Raw genomic sequence first — 25,912 nt, 5'->3', positions numbered from 1 at the left:
TGTGAATAGGACGTTAGGCCCCTTAGCGCACCTAGGTTGCAAAAAAGTGTCACACATGTGGTATCGCCGTACTCAGAAGAAGTAGTATATTGTGTTTTGGGGTGTATTTTTACACATACCCATGCTGGGTGGGAGAAATCTCTCTGTAAATGGACAATTGTGTGTAAAAAAAAATCAAACAATTGTCATTTACAGAGATATTTCTCCCACCCAGCATGGGTATGTGTAAAAATACACCCCAAAACACATTATACTACTTCTCCTGAGTACGGCGGTACCACATGTGTGGCACTTTTTTGCACCCTAAGTGCGCTAAGAGGCCCAAAGTCCAATGAGTACCTTTAGGATTTCAAGACTACTCCTCACGGTTTAGGGCCCCTAAAATGCCAGGGCAGTATAGGAACCCCACAAATGACCCCATTTTAGAAAGAAGACACCCCAAGGTATTCCGTTAGGAGTATGGTGAGTTCATAGAAGATTTTATTTTTTGTCACAAGTTAGCGGAAAATGACACTTTGTGAAAAAAAACAATTAAAATCAATTTCCGCTAACTTGTGACAAAAAAAAAAAAATCTTCTATGAACTCACCATCCTCCTAACGGAATACCTTGGGGTGTCTTCTTTCTAAAATGGGGTAATTTGTGGGGTTCCTATACTGTCCTGGCATTTTAGGGGCCCTAAACCGTGAGGAGTAGTCTTGAAACGAAATTTCTCAAAATGACCTGTGAAATCCTAAAGGTACTCATTGAACTTTGGGCCCCTTAGCGCAGTTAGGGTGCAAAAAAGTGCCACACATGTGGTATCGCCGTACTCAGGAGAAGTAGTATAATGTGTTTTGGGGTGTATTTTTACACATACCCATGCTGAGTGGGAGAAATATCTCTATAAATAGACAATTGTGTGTAAAAAAAATTAAACAATTGTCATTTACGGAGATATTTCTCCCACCCAGCATGGGTATGTGTAAAAATACACCCCAAAACACATTATACTACTTCTCCTGAGTACGGCAATACCACATGTGTGGCACTTTTTTGCAGCCTAACTGCGCTAAGGGGCCAAAAGTCCAATGAGCATCTTTAGGCTTTACAGGGGTGCTTACAATTAGGCACCCCCCAAAATGCCAGGACAGTGAACACACCCCACAAATGACCCCATTTTGGAAAGTAGACACTTCAAGGTATTCAGAGAGGAGCATAGTGAGTCTGTGGCAGATTTCATTTTTTTTTGTCGCAAGTTAGAAGAAATGGAAACTTTTTTTTTCTTTTTTTTGTCAGAAAGTGTCATTTTCCGCTAACTTGTGACAAAAAATAAAATCTTCTATGAACTCACCATGCCTCTCACTGAATACTTTGGGATGTCTTATTTCCAAAATGGGGTCATTTGGGGGGTATTTGTACTATCCTGGAATTTTAGCCCCTCATGAAACCTGACAGGTGCGCAGAAAAGTCAGAGATGCTTGAAAATGGGAAAATTCACTTTTGGCACCATAGTTTGTAAACGCTATAACTTTTACCCAATCCAATAAATATACACTGAATGGTTTTTTTTTTATCAAAGACATGTAGCAGAATAACTTTCGCGCTCAAATGTATAGGAAATTTTACTTTATTTGAAAAATGTCAGCACAGCAAGTTAAAAAAGTCATTTTTTTGCCAAAATTCATGTCTTTTTTGATGAATATAATAAAAACTGAAACTCGCAGCAGCAATCAAATAGCAGCAAAAGAAAGCTGTATTAGTGACAAGAAAAGGAGGTAAAATTCATTTAGGTGGTAGGTTGTATGACCGAGCAATAAACCGTGAAAGCTGCAGTGGTCTGAATGGAGAAAAAGGCTCTGGTCCTTAAGGGGCGAAAAGACTGTGGTCCTGAAGTGGTTAATCATGTAATTCAGGCAGCCTCCTCTAGGAGGCAGGAGTGCTGTACACTGGTACAGCAGACAACACTTTTTGCCGCTGACACGCACTGGGAGCGCTGTCAGCATGTGTGTTCTGCCTCTCAATAGTCACTGCAGTCCTAGCTGACCCCACGTGCTGCATTGCTGGGGTAAGTTTTTCCACTGTCTGAGAAAAGCCTACTGTGCAATGTGTGTAGTGTATGTTTCTGCGTGTGCATCTCTGTGTGCATGTGTGTGTGTGTGTGTGTGTGCGTGTGTGTTACTGTGTTTTTACTTTGCGTGTGTTCTTTCTCTGTGTGGTTTCCTCCTAGTGTCCCCTGTCAGATGACTCTGGGCCACTTGACAATTGCCCAGGCTGCCATTATGAAAGTGCCAGCCCTCTATTTCCCTGGCTCACTCCACCCATCTACATTTTCCTACCACGCAGCTGGAAAACATTTCTGGGGAGAATACGGTTTTGATTCTTTGCAACTACAGTATATCCAAACTCAAAAATGATCAATGATGTGCTAATCTTCTGAGTTTGTTGCAATTGCATGCAACCAGAAACTGAGCCAATCTAAATCAGCAGCTACCGATCTTGCAGATTATGACTGGGTTAGTTTCAAGTTGCATGCCATTTATAATGTATTAGCAACAAACATTGAACATTAGGATGTCACTGATCACCTCTGTTACAGTAGATACAGTAAATACAGTAAAACACCTGATATCGAACACTCAAGCAACAGGATTCCCTTGGTGCTATGGTGGCTTGTGCCTCTGTCTCCTTCCCAGTTATGCAACAAGCTGCTTTTCACAACCCCTGGCACTGTTCTCCTCTCTTCTTCTTACAGCTGCTGGCTGTGCTGCTGCATCCTCTGTAGGCTCCTGATGCGTGTCACCTGACCACCCAATACATGTCAGGTGACATGCATCCGGAGCCTATGGAGAATGCAACAGCACATCCAGCTGCTCTGCACAGCTGGTAAGGATGTGCTCTCAAGCAACCAGCAAGAACAGTTACTTTGCGTGCGGGAATTGGCTGGATAACGGGGGTTTTACTGTAAATACGTTTTGTCTGCCATTCCCCATCCAAATGCCGGGCGCACACAGTGCTACCTACCTGGGCTCGTATCAAAGACTGAAAGCTGGGCTGGAAGAAATCTATACGACTGTTGTAAAACTTTGGCATTTCTTCTAAGAGTTGCCGATTCTTTACTTCAAAGTCCTCCCGAATTGGACGCAATTCCTCTCTGGCCTGGAGTAGAAAAGACATGATGTGATTGGCCAAGCACATAGGAGCCCATTTATAAAGATCACAATTCAGAGGAAGAGCAAATTCTGTATAGTTAAAGTAAACCCTATTTATAGAAGTGCTTATTCCATTTAGAATAATTCCTAATGCATGACAAATGAATGGGATTGTATTTACCAGCATGGTTAATGAGATGCATATCGTATCCTATTCTGAGTTTATGCTTATTTTTATGCAAATTTACACAGCTTCAAAAAAACATACCAATGGAATTTGATTAGTCCCTTAGCACGCAGCATACATTTGCATACAAATTAGCATTGTACAGTACGGTAATTTGAAATCTTCTGGCTGGCAAGCTGAATGCATGTACAAAGTGAAAAAGCTGTGAATAGAAAGAGCCATCTAGTGGCTGTGTGTGGTAATGCAGCTGAGAGTTCAAAGCAAGATAAAACGCCTCCAGTTGTCACCCAAATGGGTGTTTTGGGTAGGGCTCCAACTCCTCATTTTATGAAACTACCGACTCAGAGTACCCAAAATCGCTCCGATTCCTTAGTCTAGTATTTACCAGGGCTGTGGAGTTGGTGCAACAATCGCCTGAGGGTCCATTTACACTTAATCAGTTGGTGTGCGTTAGTACGCGGTTTTTCCATAGCAGTGCATTGTGACAAAGATTTTAGTTAAAATGCATTAAGTGTGAAAGGTGCCATAGGAAAACATGGGCATTGCTTTGCATTACTTGAAAATCAGTTTTGTTTTCTTTCCGTTTTAACTGAGAGCAACTGATTAAGTGTAAAAGGGCCCTGACTCCTCAGTTTATGAGACCACCAACTCAGACTCCAGCCACCCAAAATTGCTCCAACTCCTGACTCCACAGCCCTAGCTTTGGGATGACTTCATGTTACAGTTAAGGCTGGTTTCACACCAGGACGTTGCGTTTTAGGGGACGTTATGGTCGCATAACGTGCCCCTAACGCAACGCCTGGTGCTCCGTGCTTTGGATGTCGGAGTGAGCCGCGTTGTGCAGCTCACTCTGGCGTCCGTGATGCCGTGATGCGTACTCTTGTGCGCATGTGGCATCACGTGGTCCCGCCGGCCAATCGCTGCACAGAGCGGCCGCTCCAGGAAGTAAACACTGCACGTCACTGAGTGCAGTGAATATTAATTAGCCATGTGCCTGGCCGCTCTCCGCTCCTCCCCAACGTTACTGAGCATGTGCAAGCAGTCTAACGCGGCTCTGCCACTTAGAAAGTACTGCATGCAGTACGTTGTCTGGTGGCGCAGCGTTACTATGTAACGCGACGTGGGCACTGTGAACAGCCCATTGATTTTTCATTGCTGTGGGGTGCGTTACAGGCTGCTCTAACGTGCGCCTGTAACGTCCCACTGTGAAACCAGCCTTAGGGATAATTTTACAGACATGCTGCTCAGCTCCCAGCCAAGCAGCATTTCCTGCTCAATAGAGACTGGTGCAGGAAGAATGAGTGAGCGCTATGTCACAGCGGGAACCTCCTTTAACCACTTCGGGACCACAGTCTTTTCGCCCCTTAAGGACCGGCCACTTTTTTTCCATTCAGACCACTGCAGCTTTCACGGTTTATTGCTCGCTCATACAACCTACCACCTAAATGAATTTTGGCTCCTTTTCTTGTCACTAATAAAGCTTTCTTTTGGTGCGATTTGATTGCTCCTGCGATTTTTACTTTTTATTATATTCAGCAAAAAAGACATGAATTTTGGCAAAAAAATGATTTTTTTAACTTTCTGTGCTGACATTTTTCAAATAAAGTAAAATTTCTGTATACATGCAGCGCGAAAAATGTGGACAAACATGTTTTTGATAAAAAAAAAAACATTCAGTGTATATTTATTGGTTTGGGTAAAAGTTATAGCGTTTACAAACTATGGTGCAAAAAGTGAATTTTCCCATTTTCAAGCATCTATGACTTTTCTGACCCCCTGTCATGTTTCATGAGGGGCTAGAATTCCAGGATAGTATAAATACCCCCCAAATGACCCCATTTTGGAAAGAAGACATCCCAAAGTATTCACTGAGAGGCATAGTGAGTTCATAGAAGATATTATTTTTTGTCACAAGTAAGCGGAAAATGACACTTTGTGACAAAAAAAAAAAAAAAAAAAAGTTTCCATTTCTGCTAACTTGCGACAAAAAAAAATGAAATCTGCCACGGACTCACTATGCTCCTCTCTGAATACCTTGAAGTGTCTACTTTCCAAAATGGGGTCATTTGTGGGGTGTGTTTACTGTCCTGACATTTTGGGGGGTGCTAAATTGTAAGCACCCCTGTAAAGCCTAAAGGTGCTCATTGGACTTTGGACCCCTTAGCGCAGTTAGGCTGCAAAAAAGTGCCACACATGTGGTATTGCCATACTCAGTAGAAGTACTATAATGTGTTTTGGGGTGTATTTTTACACATACCCATGCTGGGTGGGAGAAATATCTCTGTAAATGACAATGTTTTCACTTTTTTTACACACAATTGTCCATTTACAGAGTTATTTCTCCCACCCAGCATGGGTATGTGTAAAAATACACCCCAAAACACATTATACTACTTCTCCCGAGTACGGCGATACCACATGTGTGGCACTTTTTTGCACCCTAACTGCGCTAAAGGGCCCAAAGTCCAATGAGTACCTTTAGGATTTCACAGGTCATTTTGCGGAATTTGATTTCCAGACTACTCCTCACGGTTTAGGGCCCCTAAAATGCCAGGGCAGTATAGGAACCCCACAAATGACCCCATTTTAGAAAGAAGACACCCCAAGGTATTCCGTTAGGAGTATGGTGAGTTCATAGAAGATTTTATTTTTTGTCAAAAGTTAGCGGAAAATTGATTTTTATTGTTTTTTTCACAAAGTGTCATTTTCCACTAACTTGTGCCAAAAAATAAAATCTTCTATGAACTTACCATACTCCTAACGGAATACCTTGGGGTGTCTTCTTTCTAAAATGGGGTCATTTGTGGGGTTCCTATACTGCCCTGGCATTTTAGGGGCCCTAAACCGTGAGGAGTAGTCTGGAAATCAAATTCCGCAAAATGACCTGTGAAATCCTAAAGATACTCATTGGACTTTGGGCCCTTTAGCGCAGTTAGGGTGCAAAAAAGTGCCACACATGTGGTATCGCCGTACTCGGGAGAAGTAGTACAATGTGTTTTGGGGTGTATTTTTACACATACCCATGCTGGGTGGGAGAAATAACTCTGTAAATGGACAATTGTGTGTAAAAAAATCTAAAGATTGTCATTTACAGAGGTATTTCTCCCACCCAGCATGGGTATGTGTAAAAATACAACCCAAAACACATTATACTACTTCTCCCGAGTACGGCAATACCACATGTGTGGCACTTTTTTGCACCCTAACTGCGCTAAAGGGCCCAAAGTCCAATGAGTACCTTTAGGATTTCACAGGTCATTTTGCGGAATTTGATTTCCAGACTACTCCTCACGGTTTAGGGCCCCTAAAATGCCAGGGCAGTATAGGAACCCCACAAATGACCCCATTTTAGAAAGAAGACACCCCAAGGTATTCCGTTAGGAGTATGGTGAGTTCATAGAAGATTTTATTTTTTGGCACAAGTTAGTGGAAAATGACACTTTGTGGAAAAAAACAATAAAAATCAATTTTCCGCTAACTTTTGACAAAAAATAAAATCTTCTATGAACTTACCATACTCCTAACGGAATACCTTGGGGTGTCTTCTTTCTAAAATGGGGTCATTTGTGGGGTTCCTATACTGCCCTGGCATTTTAGGGGCCCTAAACCGTAAGGAGTAGTCTGGAAATCAAATTCCGCAAAATGACCTGTGAAATCCTAAAGATACTCATTGGACTTTGGGCCCTTTAGCGCAGTTAGGGTGCAAAAAAGTGCCACACATGTGGTATCGCCGTACTCGGGAGAAGTAGTACAATGTGTTTTGGGGTGTATTTTTACACATACCCATGCTGGGTGGGAGAAATAACTCTGTAAATGGACAATTGTGTGTAAAAAAATCAAAAGATTGTCATTTACAGAGGTATTTCTCCCACCCAGCATGGGTATGTGTAAAAATACACCCCAAAACACATTATACTACTTCTCCCGAGTTCGGCAATACCACATGTGTGGCACTTTTTTGCACCCTAACTGCGCTAAAGGGCCCAAAGTCCAATGAGTACCTTTAGGATTTCACAGGTCATTTTGCGGAATTTGATTTCCAGACTACTCCTCACGGTTTAGGGCCCCTAAAATGCCAGGGCAGTATAGGAACCCCACAAATGACCCCATTTTAGAAAGAAGACACCCCAAGGTATTCCGTTAGGAGTATGGTGAGTTCATAGAAGATTTTATTTTTTGTCACAAGTTAGTGGAAAATGACACTTTGTGAAAAAAACAATAAAAAACAATTTTCCGCTAACTTTTGACAAAAAATAAAATCTTCTGTGAACTTACCATACTCCTAACGGAATACCTTGGGGTGTCTTCTTTCTAAAATGGGGTCATTTGTGGGGTTCCTATACTGCCCTGGCATTTTAGGGGCCCTAAACCGTAAGGAGTAGTCTGGAAATCAAATTCCGCAAAATGACCTGTGAAATCCTAAAGATACTCATTGGACTTTGGGCCCTTTAGCGCAGTTAGGGTGCAAAAAAGTGCCACACATGTGGTATCGCCGTACTCGGGAGAAGTAGTACAATGTGTTTTGGGGTGTATTTTTACACATACCCATGCTGGGTGGGAGAAATAACTCTGTAAATGGACAATTGTGTGTAAAAAAAATCAAAAGATTGTCATTTACAGAGGTATTTCTCCCACCCAGCATGGGTATGTGTAAAAATACACCCCAAAACACATTATACTACTTCTCCCGAGTTCGGCAATACCACATGTGTGGCACTTTTTTGCACCCTAACTGCGCTAAAGGGCCCAAAGTCCAATGAGTACCTTTAGGATTTCACAGGTCATTTTGCGGAATTTGATTTCCAGACTACTCCTCACGGTTTAGGGCCCCTAAAATGCCAGGGCAGTATAGGAACCCCACAAATGACCCCATTTTAGAAAGAAGACACCCCAAGGTATTCCGTTAGGAGTATGGTGAGTTCATAGAAGATTTTATTTTTTGTCACAAGTTAGTGGAAAATGACACTTTGTGAAAAAAACAATAAAAATCAATTTTCCGCTAACTTTTGACAAAAAATAAAATCTTCTGTGAACTTACCATACTCCTAACGGAATACCTTGGGGTGTCTTCTTTCTAAAATGGGGTCATTTGTGGGGTTCCTATACTGCCCTGGCATTTTAGGGGCCCTAAACCGTAAGGAGTAGTCTGGAAATCAAATTCCGCAAAATGACCTGTGAAATCCTAAAGATACTCATTGGACTTTGGGCCCTTTAGCGCAGTTAGGGTGCAAAAAAGTGCCACACATGTGGTATCGCCGTACTCGGGAGAAGTAGTACAATGTGTTTTGGGGTGTATTTTTACACATACCCATGCTGGGTGGGAGAAATAACTCTGTAAATGGACAATTGTGTGTAAAAAAATCAAAAGATTGTCATTTACAGAGGTATTTCTCCCACCCAGCATGGGTATGTGTAAAAATACACCCCAAACCACATTATACTACTTCTCCCGAGTTCGGCAATACCACATGTGTGGCACTTTTTTGCACCCTAACTGCGCTAAGGGGCCCAGAGTCCAATGAGTACCTTTAGGCTTTACAGGGGTGCTCAAAATTTAGCACCCCGCCCACTTGCCAGGACAGTTAACAAACCCCACAAATGACCCCATTTTGGAAAGAATACACGCTAAGGTATTCCATGAGGGCCATGGTGAGTTCATAGAAAATTTTATTTTTTGTCACAAGTTAGCGGAAAATGACATTTTGTGAAAAAAAACAAAAAACCACAATTTCTGCTAACTTGTGACAAAAAATAAAACATTCTATGAACTCACCATGCACCTCACGGAATACTTTGGGGTGTCCTCTTTCCAAAATGGCATCATTCGTGGGGTCTGTCCTGGCATTTTAGGGTCTCTGCAATCATTACATGTATGGCCAGTATTAGGAGTTTCTGCTATACTCCTTATATTGGGCATAAGGGTAATGCACTGTGGGCTGAAAGGAAAAATGAACGTCAAACAATCAATCAATGTGGATGAAAAAATATCTGCCAAAAAATTTGAAAAAAAAAAAAGAGAGGAGGAAGGCGTCTGCCAAGACATAGGAGCTGCCGCCCCAAAAATCCAAACCCACCAGCTCGTATGCCCTGGCAAACCTGATTTATCCATTCACACCGATCGATGTGGATGAACAAATCATTGCCAGAGTTCTTTTTTGATACAAAGTGTTTGCCAAAGCATATGAATCCCCAACACCACTCCTCGGCCCATATGCCTCGGCAAACGTATCTTTTTGACTGCGGAGGAGAAATCTCGTCCTGCAGCGCTGCATGCACCGACTTGTGTGTAAGCTGACAGACGCGCAATGTTCTGTCAGGATGCACCATCAGTGCTGCAGCTGATTGGTCAGTCTGGATAGAAAAAAAGAGAGAAGAAAAAAAGACAAAACAATACAAAAAGGAGGGGAAGGCGTCTGCCAGGACATAGGAGCTGCCGCCCCAAAAATCCAAACCCACCAGCTCGTATGCCCTGGCAAACCTGATTTATCCATTCACACCGACCGATGTGGATGAACAAATCATTGCCAGAGTTCTTTTTTGATACAAAGTGTTTGCCAAAGCATATGAATCCCCAACACCACTCCTCGGCCCATATGCCTCGGCAAACGTATCTTTTTGACTGCGGAGGAGAAATCTCGTCCTGCAGCGCTGCATGCACCGACTTGTGTGTAAGCTGACAGACGCGCAATGTTCTGTCAGGATGCACCATCAGTGCTGCAGCTGATTGGTCAGTCTGGATAGAAAAAAAGAGAGAAGAAAAAAAGACAAAACAATACAAAAAGGAGGGGAAGGCGTCTGCCAGGACATAGGAGCTGCCGCCCCAAAAATCCAAACCCACCAGCTCGTATGCCCTGGCAAACCTGATTTATCCATTCACACCGACCGATGTGGATGAACAAATCATTGCCAGAGTTCTTTTTTGATACAAAGTGTTTGCCAAAGCATATGAATCCCCAACACCACTCCTCGGCCCATATGCCTCGGCAAACGTATCTTTTTGACTGCGGAGGAGAAATCTCGTCCTGCAGCGCTGCATGCACCGACTTGTGTGTAAGCTGACAGACGCGCAATGTTCTGTCAGGATGCACCATCAGTACTGCAGCTGGTTAGTCGTTCGCTCGGTCCACCTGGAAGGTTATTGGATGGAAAAAGAGAAAAAAAAAATACAAAAAAACCCAAAAAACAAGCAAGCAGCAAAGCAATTACTTCATTAACATTAATAACCTTTGAACTTTTTTACTTAAAAACTTAACATTGCAAACCAAACATTAACTTCTTTGCTTACCTGTTTTTTGTTTTTTTTTGTTTTTTTTAACTTACCTCCCGAGGACAAACCTCTCCTCCCCCATGGAACAATGTGCGAAGTGCAAATCGCACAGAGTTGTGGCGAAATACATTACGCAATTTGTCCCAAGTGAAAGGAGAGGTTTCTGGCAGCCCTGTGTATTAGGGTCCCTGGAAACCCGATGTTTGGTTTCACACTGCATATTGACATATCCGGTGGGTCGAGCCCGCCGCACCGTATCGTCCAAAACAGACCTTCAGACAATACCACAAGAGTAGCATTCGGCCTAGTAATGGACTGCGTCGCCATAGACTAACATGACTTCCGGGCCGATCGATATTGCCACAGAAGCCACGCAGTAACGTAGGCATGCACTAGCGTTAAGTCAAGCACTTCCGGCGTAGGGGGGGACCGCAAAGTGTGACTTTTGCTAGGCATTTTGCCCCAACGCATCGCAGCAGTGTGAAATAGCACTGAGAGACCCTTGTGTGCCTACCGCTGTGTGTGGAGTTCCCTACTCTCTAATAGTGTACCTGCTCGTGGTACCTCTCAAAACACTCCCCTAGGCATAGGCCAGGCTGGTCAGGACAGGTGGGACAATAAACGGTGGTGTCACGCCTTATTCCAGCCCTGCTGCAGACACGACAGCGTTTTCTTCGGATTCGTTGACCTGGGGTAGTCGGAATTGGATAGGCGTAATGCCTTCCATGCAGCCGGCTAGTTGCATCTTGGGGTTGGGCCACGGCACCTCCTGGATACAGGAGTTCCATCATGATCTGTTTATTAAATTGAATAAACGATCCAGTTCTCCCAGCCTTACTGTAGAGAACAAAGCTGTTGTAAATTGCCAATTGAATGAGGTAAAAAGACACTTTTTTATACCAGCGTCTTGTTTTTCGGGAAACTAAATAGGGCGCTAACCTCTGGTCATTGAAGTCCACCCCTCCCATGTTAGTATTATACTCGTGGGCGACAAGGGGTTTTTCAATGACCTCAGTTCGCCGTTGAATTTCAACTGTCGTGTCTGCGTGAATGGTGGACAGGAAGTAAACCTCCCTCTTGTCCTTCCATTTCACCGCGAGCAGGTCGTCAGCACACAAGGCGGCCCTCTGCCCCCGCTTAAGTCTGGTGGTAATGAGCCGTTGGGGGAAGCCCCGGCGACTAGGCCGCACGGTGCCACAGCATCGGATTTTTTCTATTTTTAAGTGCTGAAAGAGGGCCACACTTGTGTAATAATTGTCCACAAAAAGATGGTACCCCTTCTGGAACAAGGGTGACACCAAGTCCCACACAACCTTTCCACTGCTCCCCAGGTAGTCAGGGCATCCGACCGGCTCCAATTTGGAGTCTTTTCCCTCATAGACCCTAAAATAAGATGTATAGCCTGTGGCCCTTTCACAGAGCTTATACAGTTTCACCCCATACCGGGCGCGCTTGTTTGGGATGTACTGTTTGATGCGAAGGCGCCCGGTAAAGCGTATGAGGGACTCGTCTACGCAGATGTCCTGGTCAGGGGTATAAGCATCTGCAAATCTGGATGACAGGTGGTCTATGAGGGGTCGAATTTTGTGGAGCCGGTCAAAATCAGGGTGGTCACTTCGATGACAGGTTTCGTTGTCATTGAAGTGCAGGAAGCGCAGGATGTTCTCAAATCGTGTCCTGGACATGGCAGCAGAGTACAGGGGAACATGATGTGCTGGGTCCGTAGACCAATAAGACCGCAACACATTCTGCTTTACTAGTCCCGTGTGAAGGAGAAGGCCCAAAAAAATTTTCATTTCGGAAACTTGGACTGGTTTCCACCGAAAAGGCTGGGCAAGGAACTTTTCCGGATTGGCGGTTATATATTGTGTGGCCTTACGGTTGGTCTCTGCCACAATTAAGTCCAAGAGATCCTGGGTGAAGAACAGATAGAAAAAGTCTAGGGCCGATCCTAGATTATCTGTCTCCACCTGGACTCCAGACTGGGCGGTGAAAGGGGGAAGTACGGGTGCGGCGGAATCAGGGGATTGCCAATTTGGGTTTGCCAGCACCTCTGGTAAATTAGGGGTAGTACGGGCCCGTCTTCTTGGTGGCTGCGACTGGGATCTTACTGCACGTGCCACCGAACCAGTTTCAACTTCCATGCTGGTGCTCGCCACTTCACCAGGGTCTACGGAAGTACTGGTTCTAGGTCCAGGAGATGTTGTGCTGCTGGTGCCTGCCCCACCATGAAATCTCAGACCAGCACGAACACCACTCTGCTGCCCTTGAGGCTGATCCTGCGCCACCTGCGGTCCAACAACATGGGGTGTGGTACGCCTGGCTTTAGCCGGGACCTCAACCTCATCATCACTATCGGTCAGTGAGCCACTGCTCAATTCAGGTTCAAACTCTGACCCGGAAGATTCATCAAATGAGGCGTCCCAATCGTCCTCATCCGACTGGGCCATGTACCTGAGAACCTCATCATCGGAATACCCCTTTCTTGCCATGGTGGGCTGCTAAATTTAGGGGGTATTCCTCTGAGACTACCCAGAAAAAAAGAGCACCTACCTAGCAAAAGGGAGTATTTGAGAGGTAGAAAGCTGTGGTCACTGAGTTTTGATAAAAAAATAAATCAAAACTGAGGTTTACAGTGCCACAGCTATTGTACAGTGTTTTTTGCAGTGATCAGAAAAAAAATTCTGTCACTGCGGTGGGGCGGGCTGAACGCAAGTGCAGGCGAACGATCAGGCCTGATCGGGCAAACACTGCGTTTTTTTTGTGGATCCTAGTGACCCTAATAGATCTGACTGCGATCAGTAATGATCACTTACAGATACTATATAGTACCAATGTTGATTAGCGACAGTGATGACGCTAATTAGTGACTGTGGTGCAGTGGGCTGAGCACTAACTGACACTTACAAAGGGGCCTAGCTAACTGGCCTAACTGCTAACACTAGTGATACTAAAAAAGTGACAGTTTTCACTGATCACTGTTTTTAGATCACTAGGATAGTGACAGGGGGGTGGTGGTGAGTGGGGAATCAGAGGCAATCAGAAACAATCACAGGACAATCAAAGGCAATCGCAGGCCAATCACAGGGCACTCAATTCACGGGACAATCAAAGGCAATCACGGGACAATCAAAGCCAATCACAGGCCAATCAAACCAATCACGGCACAATCAAAGCCAATCACGGGACAATCAAAGCCAATCACAGGCCAATCACAGGCCGATCACGGGACAAAGCCGATCACGGGACAATCAAAGCCAATCACAGGCCAATCAAAGCCAATCACAGGCCAATCAAAGCCAATCACAGGCCAATCACGGGACAATCACGGGACAATCACGGGACAATCAAATACAATTACAGCACAATCAAATTGAATGTCAGCACAATGAAATTGAATGTCAGCACAATCAAATGCAATTACAGCACAATCAAATACAATGCACTGGGAAGGTGATTGGGGGGGGGGGGAGGGGGGGGGGGGTCTGAGGGCGATCAGAGGGTGTGGGGGGTTGACTAGGTGTCCGCACGGGGCAGACTGGGTCCTGATCTGGTGGGTGGCAGACACAGGGGGTGACGATAGGAGATCAGTGAGGGATTACAGGGGAGAATAGATGTAAACAATGCACTGGGGAGGTTATCAGCAGGGGGGGGGGGCTGAGGGCAATCTGAGGGTCTGGGTGGGTGATCAGGTGCCCCCAAGGGACAGTTTAGGGTCTGCGCTGATGGGTGGTGGTGACAAGGGGTGATAGACAGGTGATAGATGGGTGATAGACAGGTGATCAGTGGGTAAGGCAGCTATATAGCTGTATACAGCATACAGGGGGGTGGTCTGGGAGGGGGGTCTGGGGGGGATCTGAGGGTAGGGGGGGTGATCAGGGGACCCTAGGGGGCAGTTAGGGACCTAACCTAGAGGATAGCGTCCCTAGATAGTGACAGGGAGTGATTGATGGGTTTTTAGGTGGGTGGTGGGGTGCAGATACTGGTGTGCTGGGGTGGTCAGGGGGGGTTCTGAGGGCTGGGGTGGGCGATCGGGGGGTCTGTGTGGGGCAAAGTGTGATTTTTTAGCACTTAGCTAATGGCTGCCGTCCTCTCTGATGGTCGCACGACGAGTGACCATCAGCGGAGGAGGCAGCCAGTATAATACACTTTGTTACCATAACAAAGTGTATTATACACTCTGATTGGCCGGATCGCGGAGGTTTGAAACCCGCCGGCGCTGCTGATTGGCCGGCGGGTTTCCGAGTAGGGTGGGCGGAGCCTATTGCCGGCGGCGATCGCGTCATTGATGACGCGATCGCCGCACAGCCGCCGCTGATGCCGCCCCCGCCGATGGGCGTATTGCGGTCGTTTGGGACCGGTCTTTGCCGCCGCCCATCGGCTGGGGGCGGTCGTTAAGTGGTTAAAGGACCACTATCGGGAAAAAGTGTAAAATTTAAAATACATGTAAATACGTACAAATAAGAAATAAGTTTCTTGCAGAGTAATGAGCCATAAATTACTTTTCTCCTATAATGCTGTCACTTACAGTAGGTAGTAGAAATCTGACAGAACCGACAGGTTTTGGACCAGCACATTTCCTCATGAGGGATTCTCAGCATGGCCTTTATTCTTTATAAAGACACTCCCTGAAAAGGATGTACACGAATATGCTGGCCAGCCTCTCTGCTCACTGCACAGTTTTTTGGGCAGTTGGATGGAGCAGCTGCCATTTACTAAGTGCTTTTGATGAGCTGGTCTAAAACCTGCCGGTTCTGTCAGATTTCTATTATTTAAAGTACAACTATTACCCTGGAATGCCTGGAAAAAAAAACACATATGCAGGAAGATAATTACTTGCTCTACTTACATAGCCGATGTATTGTACTTTCCCCGTCTTGATTTCAGAGAATTCAAAATAATAAATGAAGAGAATTCTGTTTGTGGCAGGTACCATCTTGGTCCCACAGGCTGAAACTTTCCCCCCTCCGCATCTCCTCTCCTCCCCGCACTATTAGGGCTGGTTCACATGAACGACAGGTGGCGTTGGAGCGGCCGGGAAGCCGCGTCGTCCTGTAACATCTCATTCAGAGACGGCGATACGGTGATCGTCGGCTTCCCGTCATTACTCGTCCCCGCAGGGGGACATAAAGCCACGGCGGCTAGCCGGCCCTGGACTTCTAGGATCGGGATCTGAACGCCGCGTTTGTGCAATCGACAGTAATCGCTGGCGTTAAACGCTGCCGAGCGTCCGTGTGAACCAGCCCTTACTGAGCACAGCAGGGAGGAATAAAGGTACACAGGCACACAGACTTAACTACTAATGGTTCCAAGCAATGGAGTTCCCGTCTATAATCTCTTCACCACTGCCGGCGGTAGTGCAGAGAATATAGATGGGAACTCCAGCACCTGGAACCATTAGTAGGCGAGTCTGTGCGTACTGCCTATATTCCTCCCCGCTGTGCTCTGTAATAGTGCGGGGAGGAGATATTAATGGGGGATGCGGGGGAGGCGGAAACGCGGCTGGAGTGCGGAGAAGGCACAGACATGGCACACTAAAAAAGGGGGGACGAGGACAGGTGCTGCCCCCCCCCCCCCTGCATCCTAGCAGCTGGCTGCCTGCAACCACCGAAGAAGACTAGGCGGCCAATGAGAGAGAAGAGAGGTGTGGGCGGGGAGAACAGGAGGGATAGAGGCTGAGTTAGTATGCACTGCAACTTCCCTTCTGCGGCCGTGTGTATGATATAAGAGCCTGGGGGCTTGGGGAGAGATAATTTACTGGGGGAAAAAAAGTGAGATTGATTTTAAGTTTTTGAATTGCCTGGATAGCATCAATTTTCCATATTTAACATCTACTAATACAGAACTTGCTTTGGATTTTATGCCTAACAGTTACTCTTTAACTGTAAGTGACAGCAACAAAGGAGAAAAGTAATTTATGTCTCATTTTACTCGGGAAAAATGTACTTCTTATTTGTATATGTTTACATGTACTTTAAATGTTATGATTTTTCCATCAGAGACCAGGAAAAAGTGATTGACTCATGTATAAGCCCCCTCCCCAGTATAGCTCTCTCCACAGTAGCCAGATGTGCCCCTAGTACAAGTCAGCCCCCCTCCCCATAGCCAAATGTGCCCTAAAGATGATACAGTCTTTTAAGCTGCCACTAGATGGCGTCATAGATAGGAGAGAGCAATTGCTACACAGGAAGAATCTCCAATCATTGAACAGCTAACAATGCCACTTGCATGCTCTGCTCCACAAGCAAGGGGACACAGGTAGTGTTGAGCAGCGCACTCTGTACACCATGTTGCAGGGGATGTGGGGCACGGATACAGCAGGGAGCCAGCTGGCAAGAGCAGGATCACTAGTGCACAATCCTTCCACTCCTCTGACAGTAACAAAACCTGCTCATCTATTCTTGATCTATCGGTAGATCAAGATCTACCCAATGATATAAAGCATTACAGCAATTGTCAGTGATGCAAAAATGCTTAAATAATAATAACAAGCCATACAACTGTCCATAAAATCAAAGGAAATGTCTCGTCTTGGAAAGTAGGTCATGCCATGTGACCTATATTTTAGTGCAAAAAAAATAAAATAAATAAAAATGAGGGCAAGAATCTCTAGGTGGAGATAAGAATGAAATGAGAGATCAAGGAGTGCATGCACTGCCTCTGGCTCTAGGGTAGCAGTGGGTGGAGGAGAGTGGAGGAAGTGGCCAGGTATTGACCTTCTACAACTCCAGATTCCTCGAGTTGTCAGGTGCAGCACTGCTGCAGATTTATTATGCACATAATGTGCCTGAAGCCAGCGGTTACAGAAAGTGACATGGCATACACAGCGGGTGTGACAGGAAATGGCCGAGTGTCGGTGACGTCGCACGCTCAGCCCATGACAAGCGAGCTGATACTCTGCAGAAAATATTCTGACAGACAGAAGGGGAAGTGGTTTCTAGAAATAGGCAGAGGACGGAAATGTCAGAAATAGATTCTATTAGCAAGCTTAGATAGGGCAATACAGCAGTGTGGGGCAGCTCTTTGGTCACTTTTAAAAATACTAAATAAAAATCACCTGTAAATCTAGAAATGTCACACAGCGGTTCCTCTTCATATACCGAAACCAGCAGCAGAGCAGAAACCACACACTGCGCAGCCTGGTTACCACTGGCCACAGCAGCCGCCACACTCACCTGGTGTAACTTGGCAATGATCGCCCCAGTCCGCTCCTTCTCTTCATACTTCTCCACCTTAATCTGGAGTCTCTTGTATTCCTGCAGTGCCTGTTCCCTGCGCTTCACAGCCATGTTCAACGAGGGGAAGACGCTGCTGTACCTGTGTGACATAACAGGACTTTACTACATATACACCACTGCTACTACATAGTATGCTCCCATACAAGGTCGCAAACATCATATAGGTCTCATATACACCACTGCTAGTACATAGTATGCTCTCATACAAGTCCGTATACTTCATATAGGTCTTATATACACCACTGCTACTACATAGTATGCTCCCATACAAGGCCGTAAACATCATATAGGATCACATATACACCACTGCTAGTACATAGTATGCTCCCATACAAGGCCGTATACATCATATAGGTCTCATATACACCTCTGCTACTACATAGTATACTCCCATACAAGGCCATATAATACATATATAGTATACTCCCACACAAGGCTATATACTACATATTTGTCTCATATACACCACTGCTACTACACATGCATATATAGTATACACCTGTACAAGGCCATATACTACATATATGTCTCAAACATCACTGCTACTGCACTAGTATACTCCCATTCACGACCAATATACTACATATGGGTCTTATACAGTATACATTACTGCTGCTACACATGCATATATAGTATACTCCCATACAAGGCCATGTACTACTACATATATGTCATATAAATCAATGCAACTACACATGCGCATATATACGATACATCCATACAAGGTCATGTACTGTACTACATATGTCACATATACACCACTGCTGCTACACATGCATATATAGTATACTCCTGTACAAGGCCATATACTACATATAAATCACTGCTACTACACTTGTATACTCCCATACATGGCCAGATACTACACATATATGTCTCATATATACCACTGTTGCTACATTTATCTGTTTCCATACATCTCTTTATAGAGGTCAATAATTGATCACTGCTACAACTATCAGACATCCATTGCCTTAGAGAACCTGTTACTATACACACACCGAACATATATACCACTATGAAGCATGCTGCTATAACACTTTCTAAAAAAATAAGTATACACTTCAGCTATATCTGTGTTTAACATAGGGCTTGTTGCTGTACATGTATATAATATATGGCTTAAAGTAGACTTGACGTGAGAGGAACATGGAGGCACCATATTTATGTCCTAATTTAAGCAATACCAGTTGCCTGGCATCCTACTGATCTCTATGGCTGCAGTAGTGTCTATATCACACACCTGAAAAAAAGCATGCCAGACTTCAGTCAGAGTATTTGCAGGTTAGGGTGCTCTGACTGCTTGTTCATGGGCCATAGCTAAAAAGTGCTAGAGAGAGAGGATCAGCAGGACAGCCAGGCAATCTGCAGTCTTTAAAAGGAAATACATGTCTCAGCTTCCATATACCTTACACTTCAGTTTTCCTTGAAAACAATAGTGGTGCAAACCTCTTGCCCCCCCCCCCCCCATCCTTTCCTTTAGATTGTAAGCTTGCAAGGCTCTCTATAAAGTATTACACAAACCATTAGTGTGTCAGGTGGTGTTCCTGTATACACCATAAACTATTACTGATGCAGCAGTTATTCCAATATATACTACTGTAATACAGAGTATACTGCTGTGAATATACACCAATCAGCCACAACCCTCAAACTTCTGAGAGAAGTGAATAGCATGGATTATCTTGTTAGAATGGTATCTGCCAAAGGCTGGGAGATATTAATCAGCAAGTGAACAGCCAGTTCTTGTAGATGAGATGTTTGACGCAGGGAAAATGGGCAGGAATAAGAATCTGAGCTATGTTTTCCGAGCTGTGATGGCTAGACGGCTGTGTCAGAACATCTGCAGAATCTGAGGACATGATGCTGGACAGGAGAGAAAGGTGTCCTGACACGCATTGCATCACGCCTAGCTGCATACGAGACGGCGTAGCCACAGAACAATCAGACTGTCCACCCCACTTCACCCGTCCTTCCATGGGAATGTGTCACACCTGGACCATGGACAATGGGAGAAGGTGGCCTGGTCAGATGAATCAGGTTTTTTGGACTCCAAATTCCTAAGGTCTACATCAGAATGAGCATTTTCGGGGTGTACTGGAAAAACAATTCCAAGCCATGGAAGTCCCACCTAACAGCTTTACAGGACCTCCAGTATAAAGGACAAAGCCTGTCATGTCATAGGATTGGGTGAGAGGGGTAGATGGGGATTTCGTCTCAGGGTTAATTACTTACCCGATTGAGTGTAATTCATTTAGTCATGTGACCACCCCCCCCGGCATATTTTTTCAAAGTTCTGGTGAGGGTCTGGCCACTCCCATCTGCGTTGCCGCAGCCTGGCCCCAGCAGCTGCGGCCTAATTGGTGGCTGCCAAGCTGGGGGCAAGCAAAAGTACTGCAGGTGAAGATTTTCTAAGAGCTTCAGTAGACTTCAGAAACATGGCCGCATTATTGAGGGGGGGACCCCCTGCGGTACACGTACCACACATTGAGAACCAGGGATCTACACTATATGCCCTTCTCAATATATGCTCATCCATATTCGGTACGTTCATATCTATAGTATTTGTCTAGAAAGCTTGTCACTGAAAACCAGTCCAACCCCCTGCGCCCCTTTCCTCAGCACATCACATACACATTGCATTACAGCTTTTCTGATTTGCACTCCTGCAAAAACCCTGTAACATGCAGAATAAGTCATACAGCATTAACACAAACTGCAAACAAAACATTTGTACACACACCACAGGACGCACGAGTGCTCACATATGCTTTACTAACCTTTTCAAAGGATCCATCACAGTCTTCTGAATTTGGTTGACCTGCAATGACAACACAGAGTTTATGTTAAGTGCAGGAGTACATCACCCCCTGAACTGAACAGCCTGAGTGAGGGGAATAGGAGAGGACAATTTCTAGTGGTTATTGAATCACCGGTAAGCTTCAGTGAAGTGATGAAGACTGGTGCTTCAGAGCACGGCACAGAGCCGATGGCTGAGCCATGTTCTATTCACCTGTACTGTACAGCGCTCCCAAATGCTACTCTAAACCACTTCAGTGCTGCTTACCCACACCCCATGAATAGTATAAGCAGCAGCTGGGGAAGCTAGATCATTTCTACCTCCTCGGGCTGTGCTGATCACAGCAGAGCACCGGCCCTGTACAAGAGCCTGAGAACACCTGCTCTGATTAAAGCAAACCACAGAATATTACTTCTGGTGGATAAAGCACAGATACAATGGATCTGAACTCTTGCACAGGACAGAAGGAAAACAGAGAGAAATGCAACCTGTATGTATTTAGAGAGTTTAGCCTGTGTAATTCCCCCTCATCTGTGACTAATCACAAGTTGTAATTGGATCTCTCCCCGTGTCACATGACTGGCCTGGCAGAGATAGCAGATAACACCATGTGCTTACAAATGAGCTTAACAGTATGTCTGCTTCCATGAAAGCAGGAAGTAAAAACAGTGCAGGTTTATTGCAGGATTTGAATCAGCTATAACAAACATGTTTTTCTTTTTTTTAAAGGTTATTATGCTGTTGCTTAACTTTCAGAGCAGAGAGGAAGTTCTGAGTTCAGGTCCACTTTAAAGGGACTCCGAGCAGTGCAGAAACTATGGAAAGATGCCCATCATTTTAAAGCTCTCTTTCTCCTCTTTCCAATGATATATAAACCGCCACCCTACGCCTTTTAGTTTTCGCTATTTTCGCAATTGAAATTGCCGTGGCCGCAATTTCGATCGCGAAAATAGAGAAAACTAAAAGGCGTAGGGCAACGATTTAGGTGTCGTCAGAAAGAGGAGAAAGAGAGCTTTAAAATGATATCCATCTTTCCATAGTTATATTGTATTACACAGGGCGACTTTTTGTCAAAGTCAGCAGCTGCATTCAGCAGAATGGAGCTGCTGACACTGGGGAAAGTGTCGTCCTGTGTAATACAATATAACTATGGCTTGATGGATATCATTTTAAAGCTCTCTTTCTCCTCTTTCTGACGACACCTAAATCGTTGCCCTACACCTTTTAGTTTTCTCTATTTTCGCGATCGAAATTGCGGCCGCGGCAATTTCAATCGCGAAAATAGCGAAAACTAAAAGACGTAGGGTGGTGGTTTATATATCATTGGAAAGAGGAGAAAGAGAGCTTTAAAATGATATGCATCTTTCCATAGTTTCTGCACTGCTCGGAGTCCCTTTAAAGGGACATTTCACTCATAAGAATTTCTGTAAGCCTAGATTGGAGCTGTACAAGCCATTTTGCAGTTTACGGTTATTTACAACTATTTTTCCACTGCTGTTTGCAGCCAGTTAAGAATTTCCAAAACAGACAGTGAGCTGGCAGCCAGGCCACAGTGGCTTTAAGGCAAACAGAGCTTGTGAGTGATTTGTCTTCAAGCCACTGTGGCTTGGCTGGGAGCGATTCTCTCTTGTCCCTAAGCCATCACAGCCCATTTATTATAAATGGTGCGGGTGTGAGAGATCCTATTACTCCCTGGTAAACGTGGTTTGATGCATGTTGTGGACGCGTTCCATTTATTTAAAGGCACAGGACCCCAATGTGTACTGTACATAAAGAGAATCTGTACTCTAAAATTCTTACACTAAAAAGCATACCATTCTATTCATTATGTTCTCCTGGGCCCCTCTGTGCTGTTTCTGCCACTCCCTGCTGCAATCCTGGCTTGTAATTGCCAGTTTTAGGCAGTGTTTACAAACAAAAGACATGGCTGCTAACCAGCTTGTGATAGGCTGAGAAGAGCTCAGTCTGTGACTCACACAGAGCCTGGAGGGGGCTTGGAGAGGGTGTGTATAACTTCTATCCTATCACAATAGAGCAGCACATTCCTGCCTCAGCCGACAAAGCTGTCAATGGAAAGAAGATTAGATTATATAACAGAGATAATACAGCCACTGTGCAACTAGGAAAGGCTGCAGTAAGACAGACCACATTAGAACAGGTATAGGAACTTATAGGATAGGAGAAATAAGGCTGAAAATTTTGTTACAGAGTCTCTTTAAGGTTCTGATGCATGAAGTGTCAGCTTGTGTGCCGACCGGTGTGAGTTGATGTACAAACCAGCACAAAAGTGGAAAGCAAAATACTGCAGGTTTTTTTTGTAAATCTCCTTTTAACTTGACCTGTGGCAAAAACGACCTAAGGTAAGTATAGAGGTATGTTGCTGGATCCACATACCGATGTGTGTTATTTGTTCCTCTTTCTGTTCCCTCCTCTCCAGGGGTGTCCAAACTCTTTAGACCAAGGGCCATTGGACTGTCTGGAGATTGCTAGGGGGCCGAACTAGCAAAATTAAACACTGACCGAAGCGTGCAGGAGCAGGATTTCATGCACGTTACGACACATGGCATGAGTGGCGGGGGTTGCGTTTTAGCGTGAATCAGTGGCACTAGCATTCTTTAACTCAATGGAAAATTGCTTGTGTTGTCCAATAAAGTGTTCACGGCCGGGTTATATTGCAAGGCGCAGGAAACCTTTATCTACTGTAAATGCTAACATAAAAGCCAATGGACAATACATATGTGCGTGCTGCTCCAGTGCAGTCACTCTCTTCTCCTTCAATCACTTACTACTTCCTCTTTTACCTTCTGGGCTGGCACTCTACTGGCATCACATGCTTGCAGCATGCTGGGGACCTGATGATCCTCTGCCCCATCAACCCCAGCGGCACCCTGCTGCTTCACATGCTTGCAGCATGCTGGGGACCTGATGATCCTCTGCCCCATCAACCCCAGCGGCACCCTGCTGCTACAAAGAGTGGAAGCGGAGCTACTGTGGGAAGGGGAAGAGCTAAATTGTGGGAGGGGTAGAGCTTTTTAAGGTGGCTGAGGGACCGCATGCATAAATATAAATATGAACATCAAGGGCCAATAGGAATAGCTTGGCGGGCTGCAAATGGCCTGCGGGCTGGACTTTGGACATCACTGAAACACTCCATTCTTAAAAATGGAAAAAGTCAAATTTCCAGACAGGAAGGGACAGGCTTGCCACGATGTTCCCTCTTTAACCCTCCCATTCTCACCTCTTACAGTGAGTAAATGGGGCGGAGAGGAGGAGGGAGTGGGAGGATAGCTGCCAGACGGCCTCTCTGTCTGAAAATATGACTTTAGCTGATAGTCAACTTTTTTCAAGGAGGGACTACAGGGAATGGGGGACAATGAGAGGCAACTGACCATAAACATATCACTGTGCTTACCATAGGTAGCTTTTTCTCGGGTCAGGTCATTAACAACTTTATTTTTTTATTTTTCCGGAACATTGGTGTTTGATTTGGCCATGCCCCCTTCCCAGAACCCACCATTGCCTTGAGGAGGTTTCTGAAGGAGCAACAAGGCTTGATTTGCTTGCGATTGTGATACAAGTAGGCTGACCGGCCTGTTTCAGTTACAGTATGCATATATCTGAAGGTGAAGCCAATATTTAATACCCATTTTCTTTTTCAATAACATGCTTGCACAGAATATAAACTGCACCTTTAACATCTGATATATTCATGCATTGCGCCTTTCTCATGATCGCATGCTGGAATGGAAATGATAATCTACTCCTATTAAAGCAGTCAGAGCTTCATAAATGCACTGCAATCACCTGATGACAAGAACAACTGAATGCAGAGCAGCTGCAGCTCCCCACATAAATAGGCCAGATCAGCAGAAATGTATTCTCTCCTGAGGTATACTGGATAGCAGCACAAGTACCTTTTCCTGATTGAAAGCATCCATGCGTTTCATTGCGGTGTCCAATGCAGTGACCATTGCTAAGAAATCAGGGTCTGGTTCACACAGGGGGTTTGTTAACAGGTCTGAAGATATCCTGACTGCGGACTTTGACATTGCTGTTGGGGACAAAAACACAGTCATGTAAAACCATACTGAAGATTTAAAGTGACATTCAATTATATACACACAAATGCAAAGTGGCCATTTAAAAGGCGCCTGACCATCAAATGGTTTCAATTACTTGTTTTGCAGCTAAACATTTAAAGTAGGGTCCGCACACAAGCAGGTTTGCAGTGACAAAAGAACTGATTGTTCCATCAGAAAAGATAAAAGGATATGACAGTCACTATGACAATTGTTTTGGGGCCTTAGACGGGTCCCCTTTGTTAAAGCAATATGACAGGCAGTTATGACAAAGCCTTGACAAAGGGGACACCTCTGTGGCCCCAAAACGATGGTCGAAGTGACGGTCATATGCCTTTGTTATCTTCTTGTGAGCGGACCCTACTTGGGATGTTTGGATACATTTGCTGCAAGGGTGATCCTTTGGAATCTGCTGTTTTGCAGCTCTGGGCCTCAACTTTCATAGGTCATTTCCAAAATCCCAAAGTTCTGGAGACAGCACAAGTATATGGACAGAGAAATGGAGTATGTTTTACTGGATGAACCACACACCTTTCCTGATACAGTCCCATCAATTAACTTAAGCTGTGCCAAAAATACAGCCCTTGAGGACTGGAGTTGGACATTCCTGCTCTCAGGGCCGGGCCGAGGCATAGGCTGGAGAGGCTCCAGCCTCAGGGAGCAGTGTAGGAGGGGGTGCAGAATTCATTCAGCTGTCATTCCTAATTGTGTTTGAAGCAGAAAGAAATAAGAAAAGGGGATACATGGCAGTGACTGCAAGCCAGGTAACTAGAGATTAAGGTGTTGGGGAGGTTGTGGGTCCTGGGGCACCTCTTAGTCTAATAGCAATCAGTGTGTGACAGCTGGGGTGGGAGGGATGGAGGGGCGCACTTTGGTGTCTCAGCCTTGGGTGCTGGAGGACCTTGTCCCAGCTCTGCCTGCTCTAGTTGAAAAGCGAGAATGACCAGAGAGAGAAAAAGCTGAGATATTGTAGAAAAGATACCTAAATCAGCCTCTATACTTTTCTTCATATCCTTCTGAAGTTTTTTGGTCTGGTCTTCAAGCCTGTGAGAGGCAGAAGGGAAAAATCATGTTAAAAATGCAACATCAAGGGTATTAGAGGGTCCCTACAAGAGAGCAAAAAACATTATATGCAAGGTGGAGAATGCAGAAGACTGCTGGTGGGTGAAGTATGCAAATCTGGTAATAATGATTCAGAGCAGCAACTAGGG

At 45.0% G+C, this 25,912-nt stretch overlaps 1 protein-coding gene across 1 annotated transcript in view; it reads right to left on the bottom strand.

Annotated features, from left to right (window-relative positions):
- BIN3 (bridging integrator 3) overlaps positions 1-25,912 on the bottom strand; it is a 97,679-nt gene that overhangs the window by 4,665 nt on the left and 67,102 nt on the right. Inside the window, exons 4-8 of the mRNA XM_068274667.1 lie at positions 25,684-25,745; positions 24,537-24,673; positions 20,603-20,643; positions 17,760-17,901; positions 3,003-3,137 (exon numbers count right to left, since the gene is read on the bottom strand). Coding sequence (XP_068130768.1) covers positions 3,003-3,137; positions 17,760-17,901; positions 20,603-20,643; positions 24,537-24,673; positions 25,684-25,745 — 517 coding nt within the window. The remainder of the gene's footprint in view (positions 1-3,002; positions 3,138-17,759; positions 17,902-20,602; positions 20,644-24,536; positions 24,674-25,683; positions 25,746-25,912) is intronic.

Source organism: Hyperolius riggenbachi, chromosome 3 (genome assembly GCF_040937935.1).
Source record: "Hyperolius riggenbachi isolate aHypRig1 chromosome 3, aHypRig1.pri, whole genome shotgun sequence".
NCBI classification, from domain to species: Eukaryota; Metazoa; Chordata; class Amphibia; order Anura; family Hyperoliidae; genus Hyperolius; species Hyperolius riggenbachi.
The sequence above is the reverse complement of the archived record's forward strand: the minus strand, read 5'-3'. Positions and strand labels throughout refer to the sequence as shown.